This window comes from Colias philodice, chromosome 26, assembly GCF_061535455.1.
Source record: "Colias philodice isolate Cphi_HAF_F1 chromosome 26, ilColPhil1 Martin Lab GWU primary, whole genome shotgun sequence".
NCBI lineage: Eukaryota > Metazoa > Arthropoda > Insecta > Lepidoptera > Pieridae > Colias > Colias philodice.
In genome coordinates this window covers 7,403,730-7,421,769 of record NC_143111.1, presented here as the reverse complement: position 1 = coordinate 7,421,769, position 18,040 = coordinate 7,403,730, and the positions used below count along the sequence as shown (strand labels likewise).

The following is an 18,040-nucleotide window of genomic DNA, read 5'->3' as shown; positions in this document are numbered from 1 at the left end:
ATATATTGAATAGATGGTTTATTATTTAAAAATGAATTCATTACATTTTAACTTACATTCACATTCATTAGATCTTAATTTCATTGATATCATTAAAAATAATAAAAATATGAGGACATTGAAATACGATTGATTCAATTGAAAATTAAATTAATCACAAAAAAATGCACTCTTACATTCTTGAAAAACATATAAACCTGAAAAGAACCCTTACTCCAAGAAAAGTAACTCAGAATAATTAATTCTAAGTTTCTTATTGTAATTCATGATTATTTTAATCTCTATTATTTAATATATATTAAGTTCTATCAAGATCCATTTTGCCCATTCTCCCTCCCCTGGTCTCCCCAAGTCAGGTTAAGGTCCCTTTTCATGCCGTCATCGAGAGGGGGGATTAGGGACCGTGGGAGTAAAAATGTTGATAAGTTGAACAGATCCAGGAATACTTTGTAGCGGTCGCTGTTGGAGAAAATATTATATTTAAAGCAAAACATAAAATTTTATCATTTTAGTATTAATAATGGACATACATCAAAAATGTTTCAGACGCCCGCTACTTAAATTTTATTTTTATTTATTAAAGTGTGCTGTTAATACTCTATTTATAGCTGCAATTTTTGATAACAATAGTTATTATTTCTGCAATGTGTAATTAATATTTAAATGATAGTAACATGTAACTAGTAACTAGCGAGTTTGGTCGTTTGGTTTGACTAATCCGGCTCGAAGGACCTATCCGGACAATACTTGGTAATCTGATTTTATCTGCAGCGTGAATTTTAGTAAGTTTCTTAATACACACAATCAAAATCCACTAAAATGTGCCTGGAATTTTATACTTTGGTAAAACTTTTAAGTATATCTTACCTCAAAGTAGACCGTAAGTATTGATAGCCAGAGGAACCGCCGGTCCCGAGCTGCTGAGAGCCGATCATACGCTGTACCATAATAACGTGATTATCTGGAATAATTAAATAGGTATCTGATTGTTAAAAGTGGGAAATAAAATGAAAATGAAATAAATAAATAATAAAATTATTTATTGACAAATTATACAGGTAGAAATAATGAATCCTTCAGCTCCCGAACTAGTTTAATACTGTGTCTCAGGAGCCACAATTTTAACAAATGTTTCTACATTTGTATTGACAAATAAAAGGGCTAATTAATTTAACTGGCTGGGGGCATAAAAATGTTGATAAGATAACAACTTATCTCGAGATCTCAAGTGCAGTAAGTCGATTATAGTTCACACATGTTAGAATTATACATTTTTTGGTATGTTGTTTTGGTGTGCTAGTGATACGTATATTTTTGGCATCATACATACCATTATTTTTGTTTATTCTTTCACAAAAATATTCTATTGCTTTATTAATGTGTAAGTAAAAGAGAAGCTACATTTTTTAGCCAGCGAAGCCTTCAAAATTAACATGGACAAAAAAAACAATTAATTAAGTAGTTACATCACAAAAAAAAAATACTCAAAACAAACTTACATCGCCATTTAGTAATAAGACTGTCCATATCCATAAGCAGAGTTAGCAGCTGATGTGGTTGAGAGAAGCGAGGCTCGTCTCTATAGAACGTTATCATTATAGCGCCTTGAAGCGCTTTGTGGGATAACCTGTGAAACATTTAATAAATTATATGTATAGAATACTAGCGATCCACCCCGGCTTCGTCCGTGGTACATGATACGTTTTCTCTCCATAAGAACCATCCTCGTACTTCTAGGAATTATAAATAATAGCGTGTGTGCCGAGCACACGTGTCAAAGTGAAACTTCTTTGACAAGATTTAAAGATACCAAAATCGTCACCTTACTCCATGACGTGACGGTATTGCCATGACGCGACCTTGAAATTTTACTCTCGACGCTAAAGAAGTTTCACTTCAAAGTAATAAGACTGTCCATAAGCAGAGTTAGCAAATGGTCTCTATAGAACGTTATCATTATAGCACCTTGAAGCGCTTTATGGGATAACCTGTATGGAACATTAATTTAGAAATATGTAATTTTAATAAAAAATGGAACAAAATAAAAGACGACGGACTTGAACCCGCGTCTTTCCAACCACTCGACTACTTTTTTACTGTTATTACTTACTTTATTTATTTATTGTGATACTGTAATAAGATCTAAGCTAATATTATTTTATAAACAGTGTTTTTTTATTTGTAAAAAAAACTACACTCACATTCACATACAAAAAATTGTCAAAAAATGGCCGAGTGTGTGTTTTGTATAAAACTTTCATTAAAATTTGCATCTTATTTCGTGGCAGTAATGTTCAAAGTCGCAGAACTAATTAGGAAACTCTGCCCAATAGACATGTAGGCATAGTTTTATTTCGGACATTTTTAGGATTGTGAGTTTATTTATCCCCTGATAGTTTTATAATATACTAGCGGTCCGCCCCGGCTTCGCCCGTGGTACCTACATGTTTAAACTATCCTATCTCTCAAGTTGGATCGAACTGCACATGGTGTGCGAATTTTATTATATTCGGTTAAGTGGTTTAGGAGTCCATTGAGGACAAACATTGTGACACGAGATTTATATATATTAAGAAAGATATATATATTTTTCAAATGCTTTATAAATATAAAATCCGCCAGGTTCGAATTGCGCCTCGTTATTGAATTTACCTTCTTTCCCCCCTAGATCGTAGTGCATCATGAACAGTTGGATCAAAGATCGAGCGGTAGATCTCCCGCCGGTTCTCGATGTCTTGGAGACGGTGACGACGGACCACTTCAGCTGGCTCACGCTGGAATAGTTTTAGAGATTGTGTAATTAGTTCTTTATTGGAAATGTTTTAGTTTTATTAAAAAATGAGAATTAGAAGTGCGCTAGGACGATTAAGTTCACGTTCAGTTATTACTCGTAGATTGTATGTGTAAAAAAGTTATTATTTAAATAAATGAACTGTGTGAGAAAGAGATTGTAAGTGTGTGTGTTTAATGTTTATATTTTCGTGTTAAGCAGTACTTAGTACCTAATGATACGTCTCGACTGTTAAAGTGAGTTTAGTAAATAAGATAAAAGTAGATCTCAAATAGGATGATCATGAATATTATCTCAATTATTTTAAATAAAAGAAATCTTATAAATAAGACGAGATTTTACAAGTATGCGCTTGCGTTTATTTTTGCCTATGAGCGTGCATGCATACATGCGTGCGTGCGTACATATTTGCGGGTCTGTTTTAATTTTAATTTAACTCTTCACATTATCACAATAAACAAAACAACAATTTCACATAAAAATAACGTCCAACTGACCATAGCTTCCTCGATATCGTCTTCCAGCATTTTGTTGACAACTGCCTCGAATTTCCCCCAGAAATTGAACCCGTGAGTAGTGAGACCGGGCGTACGTTCCAACCAACGTTCTATAAGGGCTAGTAATGCTGGTTCGTCTTCTGATCTGTAAAGAGAAATAGATGACTTATAACTTAACTTATAAATTTATTATTAAAATAAGTAATTCTATTAATACATTGTAATAATTAAGTATTTAAATTTTACCACTTTTTTGTTGATTATTAGTTATTACGTAAGCAGAATTAGAATGAAGGAAAGAAAATACGTTTAATCACAAATACACAAATAAAATTTATGTAAAATTATCGTATCACAATGTTAGTTACCATACTACTTCTAACGGCTGGACCGATTCTCATGTGTCATTGGATAGGTCTGAGAAACGACCAGCATCTATTTTTCATACACCTAAGTGATAAGAGTAAGACAAGAGTAGGTAATACAACGTTTTCCGGGACAGCAGTTTAAATATATTATACGTATATTAGTTACGTAGAAATAAATGTTTTCTTTCTCTCTAATAAATGAAACTTTCATATTATAGTCTTACTTTTTTAACGCCTCCATTGCTTCTGGATCGTCTCCAAAGACTGTCTGGTAATTCTGGTTATATTTCACACGCAGTGCTTGTTTTAAACCCAGCTGAAAACAAACATAATATGTTTATTAATTACATTATACATCATATGTATATAATTCTTATTTTAACTCTTTTATTGTTAATATTAAGTAATACATAACCTGTATTTCTTTATTTAATAATTAAGATGTAATATACCAATTACCAAGTAGTTCTCAAATAGATAGGTATTAGGGAACAACACCAACACTTTAAAAAGATGATTCTATTTATATATATAATCTATTTATCTTATTTACCTTGTTTTCCAATAATCTGAATTGTAAACTCTGAAATCCAGACGCGGGACGCAGGTACTGTCTGAAGTCCATGAAGTCAAGAGGCGTCATAGTTTCCAATATCATAACTTGGTCTACGAGCAGCTAGAATAAATATATTCTTGTTAATCCATACAAATATTATAAATGCGAAAGTAACTCTGTCTGTCTGTCTGTTACTCAATCACGCCTAAACTACTGAACCAATTTGCATGAAATTTGGTATGGAGATATTTTGATACCCGAGAAAGGACATAGGCTACCTTCTATTGCGAAATATGTACCACGGGCAAAGCCGTGGCGCCGGGCGGACCTCTAGTAATAAATATGGAGGCGCTTGCGGCGATAGAGGCGTGCCAAGAGGCTAATAAACGACGATGAGCTAGTAGGCAAAAAATTCCAGAACCTCGCCCACCGTCGCAGAGTGGCAAGTTTATCGTTATTAGACGACGCGGTTGGCGCTGTGGTAAAGTGCCTACTGATCCGACGGTCCCGGGTTCGATCCCCGGTCAGGGCAAATATTTGTGTGATGAACTCAATTCTTTGTTCTTGGGTCTGGGTGTTATCTATATATTATGTATTTATTAAATATTATATTTATCGTCGCCTAGTACCCACAACACAAGCCTTAATTGAGCTTACTGTGGGACTAGGTCGATTTGTGTAATAAATTCCTATAATATTTATTTATTTATTTTATCGGATACACTTTGGTGAGTGCGCTGCGGAATTGCACGATTTAATTCCGCCATCCCCGTTTTTCCATAGATCGTCGAGGCGCACAGACTAGGCATCGCCATATGGTGGACGTTCCATGTACCCGGACAAAGCGGTTCGAATCGACATTCTTCATTCGAACCACGAGGGACTGGAACATGCTTCCTGAGTATGTGTTCCCCGACGAGTACAATATGGGGGTCTTCAAGCGAAGAGTGAACGGGTACCTACTACCTTCTAGGGAAGCGCGTGCCATCATAGGCCACATCTCAGCTTTACCATCTTTCTCTTCTCTTCATCATTCTTACCAAAAAATATCAATAACATTCTTCTTATAATTATCTAATTATTAATTACTAGCGGTCCGCCCCGGCTTCGCCCGTGGTACATATTTACGTTTTCTCTACATAAGAACCATCCTCGTACTTCAAGGAATATAATAGAAAAGAATTATCGAAATCGGTTCAGCCGTTCACACGTGATGCCGTGACAACGCGAAACGGGTGCGGACCCGCCGCCTTTTTATAGCTCCCGCCGCGAAGCGCGTCGAACGCGGCAACTGATACACAAAAATAATCCTTATGGCATGTAATTCACGCGCGATGACTTATAGCGTATTTCATGTATAACTTTGGTGTTTCTACACCGATTTACATGATTCTTTTACTATAACCTGCCCAGGAGTATGAAGAATAATTGTGCCAAATTTCGTTAAAATCCGTCGTGTAGTTTTTGTTTCTATAACGAATATACAGACAGACAGACAGACAGACAGACAGACAGACAAAAATTTTACTGATTGCATTTTTGGCATCAGTAGCGATCCCTTATCACCCCTTCATAGTTTTTTTTTAAATATATTTCATGTACAGAATTGGCCTCTCTACAGATTTATTATAAGTATAGAAGATTATAATATGCATAAACCGTTAAGCTGACTATTTATAAATGCACAGCCCGATCGGATGGACTGATCGGCATAATATTGACAGATAGCAATATTATGAAAAGGGTTTTGATAAATTGTAGACCCAAGGGCCAAGGGGAACCATGTGTACACCACGAAAATTTAAATGACCACGCGGGCGAAAGATTAATACTGGTTCGTGGTGTTTATTTTTATAAAACAAATGTCGAAAAAATAAAGGAAGTTTTTTATTCTGGAAAAAAATATATAATCTTAAGACTCGCCAGTCACAAGTCATGAACTTGATAAAGATTTAACAAGAATTATTCGACAATTTGTATAATACTGTCATTGATAACAAATTCTATTGCGATTGTTGTGGATATTCCAGTTTTTTAAGCATAAATAATTATCTATTTGTTATTGTCAAATCTTCTTTTTAGTTAGGTAAATAGTTACGTGTTTTTATCTAGTCTAGAATAAATAATTTTTTGTCTGCCTTGTGACTTGTCCGAGACAATGTACACGAAATTCTACAGATACGTTTGCACTCTACTATAGTTACCTAGGTTCCTACTAGAACCAGTCTACTGATTGATTTAAGTAGTAGGAGACCATTAATTGTACTCCCATAATGAAATATAGACAATAGATTTAACGAATCTATAAAGCTTTCCTCTAATAAGTAATATTATACAAAGCAGTATCATCTCGGTATATGAAACAATATTTGACCTCAGTTTTCTCTCCAATTATATTACAAGTATTTTTAAATAGATAAAGTAGGTATGACGAAATTCATGAGGCAGTTAGTTTATACTTTATACATATGCAGTGGCCCATTGCATCGCATCTTTATATAAACATATTTATATAAACAAAAGTTTGGGTATCTTAATGTTTAAAAACAACAATTATTCAAACTCAAACTCAAACATTTATTTATTTAATTAGACTTCTTCTAGAAGCACTTTTGAGTCGTCAATTGGTGGTAAAACGTACTAACTTTATTGTTGGATTTCGTAATTAATATTATGGTGTAAAACAACCGTAAAAAAGTGACGAGGGCTAGAATTAATTTCCTATATTTTATAAACTAGGGCTTTGTCTCTCGAATTTTTTAGCTATCAATTCAAATATGAAAGAAAGAAAGTAATAAGTTGATCTGTTACAAGAAATGTTTGCAATTTTGTGGATTATCACCTAATGAATTAATCACGTCTACGATTTATGAACGCATTGCTACGTCATTATGATAAGGCTATCATAAACTACGTCTTCCTATGTCATATGTCAGAATATTATCTGATAACAGGCCTATACAATAAATATTATTTGATGTTATGAAACTGGTTTAAACCATGTTTAAACTTAATTCTAGTAAAAATCAAATCAACGTCAATGGATTTGAAAGTTGTTGTTGTTGTAATGTAGTGAATAGGTGAATAGAATACTACGACATTTTTGTTATGATTTCATTTTTATTTTTGTGTGGAAACCCTATAGAATACATCGCAATGTTTTGATGATAAAATAGTACCTACATTCGGAATTTGTTATTCTAGTAGACAATGCAGATATATCTATAAGGGACGAAGTTGAATAAGAAGACGAATCATGGGTAGTATGTACGTAAGTACTTTATGAATGACATGCTGATACACTGAGAAATTATAAATTCAATGAATTGTCAATGTTACTAAATTATAACTACATAACTACTTATCCTTGTTTTGTAGATAAATATTCTTCGGAAATTTTTTCTTCGTCTTCATAATAGTTTCGAAAGCTTTTGAAATAGGTAGGGTATTTCAGCATTTTATATCTATAGTCGACGGTCAAAGTACAGTAACATTATATACATATATGTTGTTTTATATTTTTTATTAACATATAGCTAACTATTAAGAAAAACTTTAAATAATTACACAACATTAATCCAAATATCATCATACAATTAATTAAAAAAATGTTTAGATATTTAACGAGAAAAAACATAATTACATATTATTGTTCCCTAACCTTTGATAACGAGTCCAGTCATCAAGGTTTATCTCAATTAATTGACGAAAATATTTAACTGTGGTTCCTCTAAATTAGAGAACTAATTAAAACACTTTTTAATCGTTTTTATAATATGGTCAGTTAACTGTTAAAAATATTAAACAACGAATAAAAAAGTTTCAAAGAGTTACATAATATTATGAGATATATACAGTATCTCTGCAAATTAATTAATTAGTTCGTAATAAATGGAGTATAGCAATATTATAATCTTTAAAAAATACCCCTGAAATTGAAGATTGAACAATCTATATAAGTGAAGTCCCGTGTCCCCGTAGTGGGGTAAGGGGCAGATGCATTATGCATACATCTGTTTCACTGATCGATTTTCTTTAGGGATAAGTAGGTGATCAGCCTTCTCTGTCCTACCAGTCCGAGACATTTTTTTTCTTCGTCTCCACCGGGAATCGAACCCAGGACCCCTCGGTTCTATGCTCACGCGTCAACCACTGTACCAAGGAGGCGGTCAAATCTATATAAGGTAATCAATTTATATTTAACAATCTATACATACTGGTAATCTAAAGGCTTGATTGGGTACTTTGTCTGAAAAATTACGATAATACGAGTAGGTAATAATAATAATTAGGGTTGGGAAAATCAGGGGGAATAGAATCTAAACGTAGTAGAAATTATAATAGAACTCGAATATAATGTAGGCCGCGCCTATAACGGTATCGGTATCTGTAAAATGATTTTAAGAGTTAGAATTAATGAACAAAAATATAATCATAATAATATATATAAGCCTATAATAATAATATACAGCGTGTAATCGTTAAGTGTGCACAAGCGATTATTCCGTAATTATTGCAAATATCAAAAAACTTTAAACTAATATCGAAAGTACTTAACCTAATGAGTAAAATGGCCATAATACATTTTTAAAAATAAAACGAGAAATATCTAAAAAATTAACTTTAAACCCTCCCATACATTTAGTATGAGATATGAATATCCCATGTACATTGAATATGAAAGTTTTAGCTTTTTCTTTCTTTTTTTTGTTTTCTGCTTTAATTACTTCGCAAATTTGAAGGGAGGTAAATTTAGAAACTGTAAATAGAGCTCCTCATTGTATTGCACAATGAGGACATCACTTCGAAAATCTGCTATGAATACAAAATGTATGGGAAATAAATTGTATGTGTAACATTTTTGGATATTTCTAAAGTTTTTTGATATTTGCAATAGTTACGGAATAATCGCTTGTGCAAATATTAGAGGCTCGTGTTTCTCATTTTATAAGATATTTTTGTGATTTAAAATATAGTAACTTTACCAAACATTAACTTGTGATTTATTAATAAATATGAAGGTTTGCAAAAAAAAATACAGATTTTTTTATAAGTAGGTAGGTACCCACTTAACAACTTTTTAAGATCAATGTTGACATTGAGATGCAAGAAATATTGGGAATTACAATATTCTTTATCATAATATTATTGTACTTATCAAGGACGTTTGTAATGTAAATATTTTTTACGACAAGGGCACCAAATAGGTATGTTAATATTTATGTTATTCACAACATCAATATTTCTGCAAAACGAAAACAAGATGTCGTAATCACTACATAGTATAAAACAAAGTCGCTTTCTCTGTCCTTATGTCCCAGTTATGTCCCTATGTCCCTTTGTCCCTATGTATGCTTAAATCTTTAAAACTACGCAACGGATTTTGATGCGGTTTAGTGATTCAAGAGGAAGGTTTTAGTATATAATTTAAAATTTATTATGTTTTAGTCTTTAGACAAAGCGGGCGAAGGCCGAAGCCGCGTGCGGAAAGCTAGTTTTGGTTAAATGGATTATTTAAATTTAATACATATTGAAATATATACGCTTAAAAATATAAACACAAACATATTTTATTTAACTAATCAATTAGTCTTCTTCTAGAAGCACTTTTATATCGTGGCCTTATACCTTAACTGGCATAGTCACCGAATCGGAAAACAGTTTCTATGGAGAAGAACCGGCAAGAAACTCCGTAGTGGCTCTTTTAACATCATGTCAATATTACATTTCTATTTCAATCTATTTTTTTTTTATAATTTTGGACGATAAAAAATATATTTTTTTAATAATTTTTACGACTTTCTCTCTGATCAGGACCGATGTTGACAGGACTATTCCTGCAAGGCACATGTAGATAACAAATTATATATAAGGGTACTTTTGTGTTTTAAATAAATTAAAACGTGCGTCAGCTACCTTTAATCTAAAATCTAAATAAATAGGATTGCTTAATAAAATACGATATATTACAAAGAGATTTTCTAATGAGAATATGTACAACACTTTTTTTTGGGGAAAATGTTAATTTTAAATGTAAATTCGTAATTTGTTGAACATATTATTGTTGGACTCAAGGTTGGACCATACGAGAAAATAAAAATATAGTGATAAACATGGAGATAAAGTATTATAACTTGACGTCTTCTTGACGATATCATTTTTAATCAATGCACGGTTTTAAAATTGCAATCGAGGCTTTAATAAATATGCAAATCAGTTTTTGTGATTAAGAAATTGTATAAAACTGGTTTATCCTGTTTGAGAAATGCGTTTTATGTTTTATGGTCCATGACGACCAATGATTTGCAGTTTAAGCCTAAGATTAAGATTAGATTAAGAGGAAGGCAATGATTGGATTAGGTACGTCGTTTTTAAATTCACTAGTTGTCGTAAAATGAGATACGATATCGGGTAATAATAAATTGTCTTACTTCTTAGTCTGTATTTTTGTTATTGTAAATAAGAACAAGTAATACTAGTACAAAGTTACCACTGAAAGGCAAAGAAAGACAAAACTAGCTGCGCCCTGCGGTTTTATCCACGGACGAACCCGCGGGCACAAACAAGTACCTATTTCATATGTTATGATGTATTATCTATATTACCTACTGTAAAGTTTTGTGCAATAGGTTTTTACGCGAAAGATTAACAGACATCATCACAAACATTTATAAAATTATTAGGATTGCATGTAATACTAAAAACTTTATTACCTTCAATATAAGCACGACTCTGTTCAACCTTTTCAGAATCTCCATAGTATGGCTTTCATCCAATCCTTCCACATTTAGCATGGACCGCACTGAGTCCACTTCGAAGATGATCTGCTTGAACCATAGCTCGTATGCTGAAGAACAAAAGAGATAAAATAAGGCGAGCGTTGCAGAAACTAGAATAGTTTTGGCTACCTGTGTTCTCATGGAAAATGGTGTCTTTGGATATAATCACTACGTAGTATAAAACAAAGTCGCTTTCTCTGTCCCCATGTCCCTTTGTATGCTTACTTAAATCTTTATAACTACGCAACGGATTTTGATGCGGTTTTTTTAATAGATACTTAGAGTGATTCAAGAGGAAGGTTTTAGTATATAATTAATTATGTTTTAGACAAAGCGGGCGAAGCCGCGGGCGGAAAGCTAGTGAAATATAATGCTAAAAAAGACGTTCTGTGTTTATGCTATTAAAAATAGATGCGAATAATAATTCATTTTTTTGTTTGATGCCGATAGAAAAATAATTCAGATTATATATTCCCGTATTAGGTACTAGGTACTGCGAAGTGTGATGTTACTGTTATGTTACTCAAGTTAAAGTTAATTTTAAACCTTCAGTGCTGCAGGTAGGTAATTTATTTATTTCTGAACAAGTCAAAATTTAAAATTCGATTCGTAATTTTCGAATGTCCCGTAACAAGAAAATATACAATAATGACGTCACAATATGGCTCCACGCTAATCCTATTCTAATTTGAATTACACAGTATATCTTCAATGTATCTTTATAAAATTACTAGCTGCGCCCCGCGGTTTCACTCGCGTGGCTCTGCTACTGTTGTTCTTAGCGTGATGATATATTATAGCCTTCCTCGATAAATGGGCTACCTAACACCGAAATATTTCTTTTTTAATCGGACGAGTAGTTCCTGAGATAAGCACGTTCAAACAAACAAACTCATAAGCTTTATAATATTAGTATAGATTATAATAAACGTACCTTGATGTGTAACAATAAAAAGATGTTCATCATGCACTGGTTTAGACGTCTCTGCGCTGAGCATCCGCTGTGCATCTAGAAGCTTGTCCAGCATAAGATATTCTCCGTACAGCATACCAGCCTCGTTGCCAAGGTGATTGCCATCCTGCCCTATGTCTTCTATTGCTGATCTGGGAATTATTTTACAAATTTTTACGTAAGTAACTTCTAGTGAAAATAGAGCGTACACTCTACAAGTTTTAAATTTTGTTCCCTTCGTCTTTTTTATTTGTTTTTTCGCAACTCTTAGTGCCCTTTCACATTAAGTTAGGCCCGTCTTCTATTTTTTAGGTATGGTATAGAATCGTTTTCTTTAAACAATTATCTAAAATCTAAATACTCGTCGACCCACGGACTAAAATATTTTTTACGTTATGCTCTTATTTCAGAATTAGAACTACCTAAGTGGTTACTCAAAAAATATTCGGATATATTTATACGAGTATAATAACAGTATATTATGTAGTATATTATGCCGCTCCGCGCGGTTTCACCCCCGTGGCTCCTCTCCTGTTGGTCGTAGCGTGATGACACAGACTAGTGATGATATATAGCCTATAGCCTTCCTCGATAAATGAGCTATCTAACACCGAAAGAATTTTTCAAATCGGACCAGTAGTTCTCGATATTAGCGCGTTCAAACAAACAAACAAACAAACAAACTCTTCAGCTTTATAATATTAGTATAGATTATTTTCAACTTTTTGATGTGACAACTGCACGTGCATGCACTTTGAGTATAATTTTTAACAACTCTATATTTATAACGGAAAGGAAGGTATTTTTATTTTGAGCCATCCGCGTTGGTCAACATTTTAATAATTCCGTAAACGTATATATTTATTTATAAATATACATTTTTGACACGATTTTAAATTAAAAATAAAACTTTCTATTTAGTAGGAAACGGACCAAATACTATCGCAATAAGGTGTTTGTATTTGATTTCTAGCATTTCATTCTACTTTGAGGAATAGATACATGTACTAAGTAAATAAATTATTATGATAATAAGGTATCTCCTTTATCTATTGATTAATCTTAATGAATTCCAAAACTTTCCCACTGCAATCATTCCCTTAACGAGAGCACAGTTAACGTTAAGTGAATTGAGTTATGATCTAATTGTCCATAATTAATAATTCATTACGGTTTATAGAGCAATAGAACCGTTGACCCAGCGTGCGAGTGGTCGATAAATTATCGTCATTTAACTGTCTAACGTTTTTTTATGGTACTACCTATCTCTTTATACTATGGTACTACGTGTTATATTCGCGACCTTATGTACTGGAACTGTGATAAGGATTACAGTAGGTATGTAAAATGTACAATAGTAGGTATAGGTACCATTTTAGAAGACATTCAGTCTATAAAGAATATACATAACAGTCAATTGTAATTTGGCTTTTATAAAATTTTTATAGAATGCTTCTTTTATAGAATTTCTTGTAATTTTTGCTGATAAAATAAAATTTAACTTTTTAATCATTTGTAACTATTAGCTTGCTTTTTTTATTCCCTGATAAACTAAAAACCAAATCTATTGATTTATTCTGAAATTTAAATAAATTGCCTTTCCAATGATACCTTATAGTCATATGTCTACCATTGATTAATAGGGTTAAAATGACTTTGAAGGAAATTCTTATAGAGGTGCGATTTTTGTGACGCCGAGTGTATTATTGCTAATTTAAATTTTGTCAAGTACTTACTACTTTATCCTTCGTAGCCTTAAAAAATTCATGTTAAAAATTTATAAGCTGAATAAAATAAAACACTTTCCTAAGTAATTAGTTAGGTCTAAGCAGTTATGATACATGCACATACGTCCTGCTGAGTTTGTTTGCCATATTTAATTTCAATATTGTATCAATAACAGAAACCACATGCGTAAGCTAGAGTGGTTTTATGCTATATCATATACTAGCTGTGCCGCGCGGTTCCACCCGCAGGCGAACCCGGTCAAAACAAGTCTTTATCAGCTCATTATCTCATCACTGCCAAGTATCATCAAACTCTGTTCAGTGGTTTTTGCGTGAAAGAGTAACAAACATCCATCCAATAATAGAAGAGGTAAAGCTGTGAGGTAAAGTTTCAAGTTTGGCTTTTTTGAAGGCTTAAAAAATCACCCGTAGAAAGTTACGTTATTACTTATTTCCAAGTGACATTTTTTTGCCAGGTTTTTTTGTGTTTAGAATGGAACGACTAAATATAATAATAGCCAAGATACTATTCGTATTATCAATGAATGAGCAGTTGTGGGCTTGTGGCCCAGATGCTCATGTTGTCTATCAAAAAGGAAAGGAATAGACAGATAAGCGTGCAAAAATATTCCTTCCATCTCCAATGTAAATAAAATCAACTGCTCCAAGTGGGTAATACAATGCCCGTGTTATTTTCGGGATAACAGTACTTATCCTATGTGTTAATCTATGTGATGTACCCTGTGTGTGTGCCAAATTTCATGAAAACCGTTTCAGTAGTTTTAGCGTGAAGGAGTAACAAACAAACGAATATACAAACTTTCGCATTACTATTATTCGCATTATATTTTCGCCGCATTCTACTGCTAATAAGCAGGGCTAGTAAGTAGGCTCAATAGGTAGGTACCTACCTAACATAGTTCATATGTTTAAAACAAATCAATGTTTCTTGTATCTAGGTAATATAAAATATTATACCTACCTACTATATTAATTATTGGTAACGTGAAAAATGCATTATATATAAACAAACACACGTGATGTTAGGTTAGGTCATATGAACTTTAGATCATGTTTTCGTAAGTTGTTTTTTTTTTTAAGTTGAACACTAACTACTTATCTGTTTTCTGATACTGAATTGATAAGGGTGTGAGAGGTCTCATTTTTTTGCTATTTGCATTCGGATAAGTCGATATGACTGCAAAAAAAATCTAAATGTTATCATACATAAAGAACGTTTTGATTTTTTTTATCATTAAATAAAGGGTCATTGAACTGTACGAAAACGACTAACTTCTCGTTGACGATATTTTGGTAACATTTTTGTGAGCTTTCTTTATTTCTACCTACTTAACTAGGTAGTTATTTTAGACTTAATTTCATAAATGTTGAATTGAATTGAGAACCTCCTCCTTTTTTGAAGTTGGTATAAAATTGAATCTACTAAATTACTAATGGTAAAAATATACTTATGTAGGTATGTAATTGCAAGGAAGGTATGCATTATATTTTTACAGTTAATTTGGTTTTATTGGTTGATTATTTGAAAATAATTTTGCGGAAAATTGCTAGGATGTTCGAAACGAAATTAATTGATTTGGTAAGTCAGAATATTGTACGAGAGCCTTAAAAAAAGAAACATAAAATAATATGTAGCTCTTACTTGATTTATTAGAAATTTCTGAATCTCATAAAGTAATTATGACGTAAGTAGTTCCATACTTTTTGTTTACTTTTAAAATTTAAGCTATCTTCTTTAAAAAATAATATTTAACTTGTAATAGGAAGCAAATCAAATAAATTTCAGTACATACCTCATAGGACACGCCATTTTCAAAATAAATAAATATATTCAATGCACTTTTCAAAATAACTAAACGCGCGAAACACGCGCCTTCGTTTCACGCGACCAATTTGAACTGACCACAGAGTAGCAATAAACTGCGTAAACTGACGGCCAGTCGCGGGTCGACGACGAATACCAGAATACCGACTTTAGTGCCATTAATTTATTATTATTATTACTATCTGATGTTTTGAATGTTTTCGCTTGTTATCTAACATTCTTAGCAATATTACAATTTAATGAATAAGATATTATCTGAATGAAGTTTAAGTCTGGTCTTCATATGTGGGGTCAAGCACATTAATACACTATTATGACTTAGTGGAATTCTTCGCTGCTAAAAGAATTTATTGTCATCAATTCATCATATAATCGTCAATTTATTTATTAATTAATATTTACTCTACTGACGATTGCTCAGTGATTGAAACGTAGACCAATTATTTTTATTGCTTCGTATAAGTATGGATGTTATTCCTTTAGATGTTATAATATGTACATACTTGTAGGTTTTTTCGCAAAACGTAGGTGCCGGTCGCGGTGTGGTCAGTGGTGCCGGGTGGGTGCCGGTGACCGTTCGCTTTTTCGAAATTTAAAAAAGATTGTCACAAAAATTATTTCTGCGCCTTTCGGCTTTTGAAATTAATCAAAAATTTTTTTTTAAATGAATTGACACAGAATTTCTTCGTTTCAAAGCAAAAGGAAAATATTGTTTTGGATATTTTTCTTATTTTACCTAAAGACGTAGCCGTATAAAATATATATAACTTTTTGATCTGAGTTACTTACATTTAAATTAATGAGAAATGAGACATAATATTATAATATAATAATATAACAGGCGCTACAGCTAGACTAGAGATTAAAATACACTTCGCTCAACAAACAAGTGAATGTGTGTGGCAGATCCTATAGTTTATTAGAATATAATATAATATGTACAATGTACATGTGATGTACATAATAAATTAGTTTCAACGTGGTTTCAACTTTCAATCAATTAGAGAGGAAGCGTATACGTAAACTTCTTAGTAATTTCATCATTACAGTGCATGATGTAACACCATAAATTATGTAATTCGTGGAATGCATGAGGAACATTAGTAGTGGAAATTCGATAGGTTTATTTATTTGTAAATCTACGATATATAAATTAGTGTAAGATAATGTTATAATACAATAATTTAATAATTGCAATAATAAGCCCTTTATATAATATTATTTTGTTTTTAATTTTCAGATTTATTTCTTTACTAGATTTCCGCCCGCGGCTTCGCCCGCGTTTTCAAAGGAAAACCCGCATAGTTCCCGTTCCCGTGGGATTTCCGGGATAAAACCTATCCTATGTGTTAATCCAAGTTACCCTCTATATGTGTGCTAAATTTCATTGTAATCGGTTCAGTAGTTTTTACGTGAAAGAGTAACAAACATCCATACATCCATACATCCATACATCCATACATCCTTACAAACTTTCGCCTTTATAATATATATACCTATTAGAAAGAAATATTAGAATGTTAGATAATGTTTACAAATATTGTTTTTATTTTGACCGCGAAAAGACACCGGTTCTTCTCCAACCTTCGATTCTACTTACCATAATTTTTTCTATTTTTAATAAAATTATGTAACTTTTAATCTAATAAAATTTTGTCAAGATTTAGGGAGATGAAATGGATTTCTATTGAATTTGAAGCCAATTTATGAAACGTTCATCACCTACCTACTTCAAATTGTTTTTTTTTTTCAAGACGGTTCTGCGGGGCTACTGATTAAGTATATTTTATGAATGTAACTACTTCTAGTTCTAATTATTGTTTTGTTATTGAGCGATAAGACAATCATGCGAGACAAATACCTACGGCCGCGTTTTGTAGTATGGGGTACATACGTACGTAGATTCTAGGTACTTTTGCAAGTTACTAGATTTGAAATTGTAGTGGTACAAAGGGATATATTTTTAAGGCGTTAATAGGGGCTAGCGACCTTGCTAGGTGGGCGGAGCTACTTAACAACCGCATCGGACTATTCACGGTCACAGTATCTTAAAATAAGAAACAGTAGACCAAAGTTTTTATAAATTTTACCAGGATTATGGAAAAGGGCGGTTTTTATATGATTGAGGTTGATTACTAAATTTATATTTAATAAAATTAAATAATAAAGCCCTGTCTTATTCTAGTCTGAGTTCATGGTTAAAGTTTTCGGAAAAGTGTCCCTTACATCCTGTATGTATGTATATGAATTAAATTGAAACAATAACAAATACACAATTATAAAATTTTAAAAATACAAGGTGTAAGGAACGATGTATGAAATAAACAAATTAAAACAACCATGCCCTTTAACATATTCGAAACTTTAATATACATTTTTTAACGAAAACACTATACTTAATATATCTATACTTTTTACTCAAATACTTACCACCATACTTCATTCATTCTACAAAATTATCATCAAAATAATTAACATTTTAGAAGTTAGGTAAGTACCTATTGGTACAAAATATTTGCAAACT

The 18,040-nt window shown here is 32.3% G+C and overlaps 1 protein-coding gene across 3 annotated transcripts; it reads right to left on the bottom strand.

Moving 5' to 3' along the window:
- Positions 1 to 153: 153 nt before the first annotated feature.
- Positions 154 to 16,325, bottom strand: v (Tryptophan 2,3-dioxygenase vermilion). Of its 3 annotated transcripts, XM_089711471.1 has the most exons (11): positions 15,485 to 15,625; positions 11,926 to 12,095; positions 10,926 to 11,059; positions 4,210 to 4,332; positions 3,881 to 3,972; positions 3,289 to 3,433; positions 2,653 to 2,774; positions 1,966 to 1,988; positions 1,500 to 1,604; positions 868 to 961; positions 154 to 459 (listed from the first exon to the last, which is right to left on the bottom strand). In XM_089711471.1, exons 1-11 carry the CDS (start codon positions 15,499 to 15,501, stop codon positions 309 to 311), a joined length of 1,176 nt encoding a protein of 391 aa, XP_089567597.1. In that variant the 5' UTR covers positions 15,502 to 15,625; the 3' UTR covers positions 154 to 308. The 3 variants fall into 3 exon arrangements, with proteins under 3 accessions (XP_089567597.1, XP_089567596.1, XP_089567598.1); XM_089711470.1 differs by lacking the exon at positions 1,966 to 1,988 and having other exon boundaries at positions 156 to 459; positions 1,500 to 1,627; XM_089711472.1 differs by lacking the exons at positions 1,966 to 1,988; positions 15,485 to 15,625 and adding an exon at positions 16,306 to 16,325 and having other exon boundaries at positions 157 to 459; positions 1,500 to 1,627.
- Between the last annotated feature and the right edge of the window lie 1,715 nt (positions 16,326 to 18,040).

Bases quoted from the DNA above. Each gene is read 5' to 3' on its own strand.
- v (XM_089711471.1), bottom strand. The intron at 1,989-2,652 runs GTAAATTCAATA...TGTTCCATACAG, and splicing joins CGATCTAGGGGGGAAAGAAG to GTTATCCCATAAAGCGCTTC. The intron at 460-867 runs GTAAGATATACT...TTTCTCCAACAG, and splicing joins TACTTACGGTCTACTTTGAG to CGACCGCTACAAAGTATTCC.